This window comes from Orycteropus afer, unplaced genomic scaffold (assembly GCF_000298275.1).
Source record: "Orycteropus afer afer isolate SDZICR_OR568_19922 unplaced genomic scaffold, OryAfe1.0 scaffold00092, whole genome shotgun sequence".
Taxonomy (NCBI): Eukaryota; Metazoa; Chordata; class Mammalia; order Tubulidentata; family Orycteropodidae; genus Orycteropus; species Orycteropus afer.
Genome location: NW_006921679.1, coordinates 9,479,963 through 9,484,765, shown reverse-complemented (window position 1 = coordinate 9,484,765; position 4,803 = coordinate 9,479,963). Strand labels below are relative to the sequence as shown.

The window sequence follows — 4,803 nt, the reverse complement described above, 5'->3', positions numbered from 1 at the left end:
GCAGTCAAGTGCCTTAGGCACTATGCTGCAAGAGTTGATACAAATGTTAATTATAAAGACCCTAAATTTTCATTATCCTAGGAACCTTGATGTTGATACAATACAGTCAGCTGGAGACCCTGCAAGCAATGTCTCCCATTTTCCTAAAAGGATGGTACACTTACTATGACACATGAAAAGGCTGAGGGCTGTCTTCTCTTGGACTTGTCTGCTGGTCCATTACACAGACTTTTGCAGTGTGTTATGCTTTGCCCCGTATTCACGACCCAGCCATTGTACAATCACCCTGTGTCATGGTGTTCTGCTCCTAGCACTAGACTTCAACAATTGGAGGTCTGTGCTTTGTGTATTGGGGACGGTCAATCGATGCTAATACCCTGTCTTTAAACTAAACCAAGCCCTGATTTCCAACATCACCTCAAGACTCCCAAAGCAGGACCCACCATAATGAATAAAACAGCAGTAAGTGTTGTGCCTTGGGGCTGGTTACTGATTTTATATTACTTGGGGTCTGGCTTAAATCCTTCTCTTCCTATCAAGCGACATATGGATTATATTTTCATTATTTGGGGTTTGGCAGTCTCCTACAGATCCAGGAAATGTATGTTTTGTTTTGTTAGTTTTTGGTTGGTTGATTGGTTGGTTGGTTTTTGTCCTTTTCATTTTTCCTAACACCTAGTATCCGTTCTCTTCGATAGGTATGTTGGATAGTCAAGTGTATCAGATATGTTGTTGTTGTTCTTGTTGTTTTGCCGTCGAGTCGGCCCCAACTCATAGCGACCCCTCCTTGGGTTTCCGAGGCAGTATCACTACGGAAGTAGGATTGCCCAGCCTTCCTTCCGAGGTACTGCAGAAGTTGGAAGTTCACTTTCAGGAGCTCAGTTCACCCTCTCTGTGGTTTCAGCACTCAATATCATGGCTACTGCATTCAATTCAATTGGCAAGTTTCCTCCACGTGGAGTGGGAGATATTGGTTTTACTGCAGCCTATAAATATGATCATTTATTGGTCCCAACATATTTATGTTCCCTTTTCTTCAATGCTCACTTAAACTGTCCAATTTGCTTGACCTGGTCTATAAATGTAAATTGCCTGTGTCTGAAACTGCTGCTGGATGATTTGTGAGTCTGCATGACTGGGTGTCACGTTGCTTGTACAAGTCAGCCCAGGCACTAAGGCAGCCCCCCTATTTCACACTATTATTCCCCTCTTTTCCTTTTCACTCTCTCAAAGGTACTAAAAATGCATAGCATTCCAAAACTTTTGTTAAAATTCTAACTCAAAACTCACTGCCATTGAGTCCATTCTGACTCATAGTGACTCCCATTGGGTTTCCGAGGCTGTAAATCTTTACGGAAGTAGATTGCCTGGAGTGGCTGGTGGGTTTGAACCACTGACCTTTTGGTCAGCAACCAAATGTCTTATCCAATACACCACCCCAAACCAAAACAAACCCACTGCCATCAAGTTGATTCTGACTCATAGCAACTCCCTTTAGGTTTCCGTTAAATCTTTACAGAAGTAAAATCTGGTAAACCTTTACAAAAGTAAATTGCCCGTTGTTCCTTCCATGGAGTGGCTTGTGGGTTTGAACCACCAACCTTCTGGTTAGCAGTCAGATGCCTTAGGCATTGTGCTATCAGAGCTCCATACTACACCACCAGAGTAGAGTTTCTTATACAGTACTTGACAATTCAGGCCCCAACACCCAATCCACACCTCCTTAGGAGCAGGCCTGCAGGACCAGACTATTGAATAATATGTGGCGTGCCCAACACACGCTAGCTTCACAATAAATATTCGTTATCAGAAGAGGATCCAAGATGGCGGCTGAGGCAGATGTATAATCCAGATTGTCTGTAACAAAGACTCAAAACCAAGTGAAACAGATACGGATGGCAATCCTGGAACCCAGAGCTTCAGAGGGAAGATGAAGAAGTAGATCAAATACAATTAGAGGAAGAGACTGAACAAAAACAGTGAAGACTGAGGCATGAGGAGCAGTGAAGAGCCATTTTGAATTATTGTCACCAGAGTGTTGATCAGGGCAAGAGCCCGATCACTGGCTCTGATCACCCAGGACTGCACCAGTACACACATCGGTGACCAGTGACCAGAGACATGGTCCCCCTCAGCACCTCCCCTGACTGCGAGTGCTGTGTTGCCTTTTTTTCGATTCTGTTGTCTTTATCTTTCATCTTAGTTTTTCCTCTCCACCTTTATATTCTTTATCCACTCCTCCCCCTTTTTTTACACGATGCCTAAGGCATTTTGACTGCTAACCAGAAGGCTGGCAGTTCAAACCCACCAGCCACTCCTGGGAAGGCAGACAGGGCAATCTACTTCTGTAGTGAAACCACCTCAGAAACCCAAGGAGGGGTCGCTATGAGTCAGATCCAACTCCACGGCAGTGAGTTTGGTTGTGGTTCACCACACAGTACACACCCACCACCCATCACCTCCATGGTCCACATTGCCTACCCTTGCCCTTCTCTGGTCAGCGGTATGCCCTCCCACTGAGTGAGCGTGGCGTTCCCACTACAGCTGTTTGTGGCAAGCCATTTCACCAACACTGTGCTGTTTTCTTGTTTCCTTTCTGGTTAGTTCTTCCCTCTTCCTCTCCCTTGGGTCTTCTTCCTCCTCCTCCTCCTCCTCCTCCTTTTCTTCTTCTTCTTTCCTTCCTTGTCCCATTTGCTTTGTTTGTTGGTTTGTTTGACTATGGAGCAGGTACCTACCCCTGCAGACTCCACGGTCAGCAATGGTCCTTTGAGCGTGGTGGTGTGGAGTGAGCTTCCCGTTCCTGCCTCGGCCATTGGTAGCAGCTAAATCTCGCGCCAGTACAGTGCCACTTTCCCTCTCTCTCTTTTTTTAAATTTCCTCATGGCTCTTCCCTCTTCCTCCCCTTGTTCTTTCTTTCCTCTCACACCGTGCTCATTGATGGGAATACACAAAATTTTGAAAATGTCAATACGTTGCAAAGAGATCTGCAAATACAATGCAGTCTCGATCCAGGATCCATCTACAATCAATCCAAAGGATTAATGGGCCATGAACCCCATAGTCTTCATGACCATGAGACCAGAAGAACAGCTACCACTACTGCTGACTGCTCTGAAAGGGATCACAATGGAATGGCCTGGATAGAGTGGGAGAAAAAATGTGGAACAAAATTTAAAATAGGAAGAAAGACCAGGCTTACTGGTCTGATAGAGGCTGGTGAGACCCCCAAGACTGTGATGCTTAGACACTCTTCAGGCCTGGAACTGAATTCACCCTCATGGCTCAACTATCAGCCAGACAATAGATGGGTCTATAAGGTGAACTTACTTTACCATGCTTGGGAAAGGAGAGGATCGGAAAAGAGGGGAAGCCGTTCAACGAGATGAACTGACACAGTGGTGGCAAGGACGGGTTCAAGCCCTGCAAGGATTGTGAAGATGGCAAAGAACGGGACAGTGTTTCATTCTGTTGTACAGAGGGTTGCCGTGAGTCGGCGCCGACCCAACAGCACTTAACAACAACGTAAGGTGAACTATGACACCAGGGTGGCATGCACTCCTTAGAACCATCAACCACAGAAGATCAAGGGCAGCGTTTGCCTAGGGACGAAGCTCAGAAGGCAGGAAGGGATACGGAGGAGGGACCAATGGAGACGGTAAACTAAGGACGGAAGTGGGAAGAGGGCTGTTACGTTGTGGAGATTATTGTCAATGTCACAAAACATAATGTGTGTGAGCTGAACGTAAAATTAATTTGCCCTGTAAATGTTCACCCAAATCACAGTAAAAAGTTATCAATAAAATAAATAGTATTTGGAATCAGTTACCTGATACATTAACAGAGGCAACGATATTGTCTTGTTTAAAAATTCTCACTTGGTTTAGGAAGTCAGAAAGTTTGGTCAAGGTGAAAAGAATAAATATGGAAACATGCTAGCTGTTTTCATTATGTAAAAGCTAAACATTTTACATTGTATAGTAAGATACAGGGGAGCTCTGGTAGCATAGTGCCTAAGGCACTTGACTGCTAAGCAGAAGGCTGGCGGTTCAAACCCACTAGCCACTCCTTGGAAGGAAGATGGGGCAATCTAGTTCTGTAGTGATACTGCCTCAGAAACCCAAGGAGGGGTCGCTATGAGTCAAGTCAAGTCAATGGTAGTGGGTGTGGTTTGGGCTTTGCTTCTGTGTAGAATGACAGCCTCAGAAACCCAAGGAGGGGTCGCTGTGAGTCAGGTGTGACTCGACGGCACATAACAACAACAACAACAACAGTAACATACAGAAGGCTGGAGGTTCAAACCCACCAGCCATTCCTCAGAAGGAAGGTTGGGCAGTCTACTTCCTTAGTGACACCACCTTGGAAACCTAAGGAGGGGTCGCTATGAGTTGGGTCCAACTCGACGGCACATAACAACAGCAACAATAGTAAGATACTACAATGTGGATTGACACAGTGGCTGTGATGATGAGCTTAAACACAGCAGGAATTATGAGGATGGCAGAGACCAGGCAGTGTTTTGTTCTGTGGTGCTATGAATAGGAAGCAACTCGCTAGCATCTAACAACAACAGTAAGATTCAAAGAATACTAGTAAAGAACCTCAAGAATTGAAGCCACCCTGGCCTAGTTTACTAGCATGTTGTTGTTGTTGTTTGCCGTTGAGTCGGCCCCGACTCATAGCGACCCCTCCTTGAGTTTCTGAGGCAGTGTCACTACAGAAGTAGATTGCCCAACCTTCCTTCCGAGGAGTGGCTGATGGGTTTGAACCGCCAGCCTTCTGGTTAGCAGTCAAGTGCCTTAGGCA

General features: G+C 45.6%; 1 protein-coding gene across 1 annotated transcript in view; it reads left to right on the top strand.

Annotated features, from left to right (window-relative positions):
• Positions 1-1,823: 1,823 nt before the first annotated feature.
• SHISA2 (shisa family member 2) overlaps positions 1,824-4,803 on the top strand; it is a 37,631-nt gene continuing 34,651 nt past the window's right edge. Inside the window, exon 1 of the mRNA XM_042781172.1 lies at positions 1,824-1,841. Coding sequence (XP_042637106.1) covers positions 1,824-1,841 — 18 coding nt within the window. The remainder of the gene's footprint in view (positions 1,842-4,803) is intronic.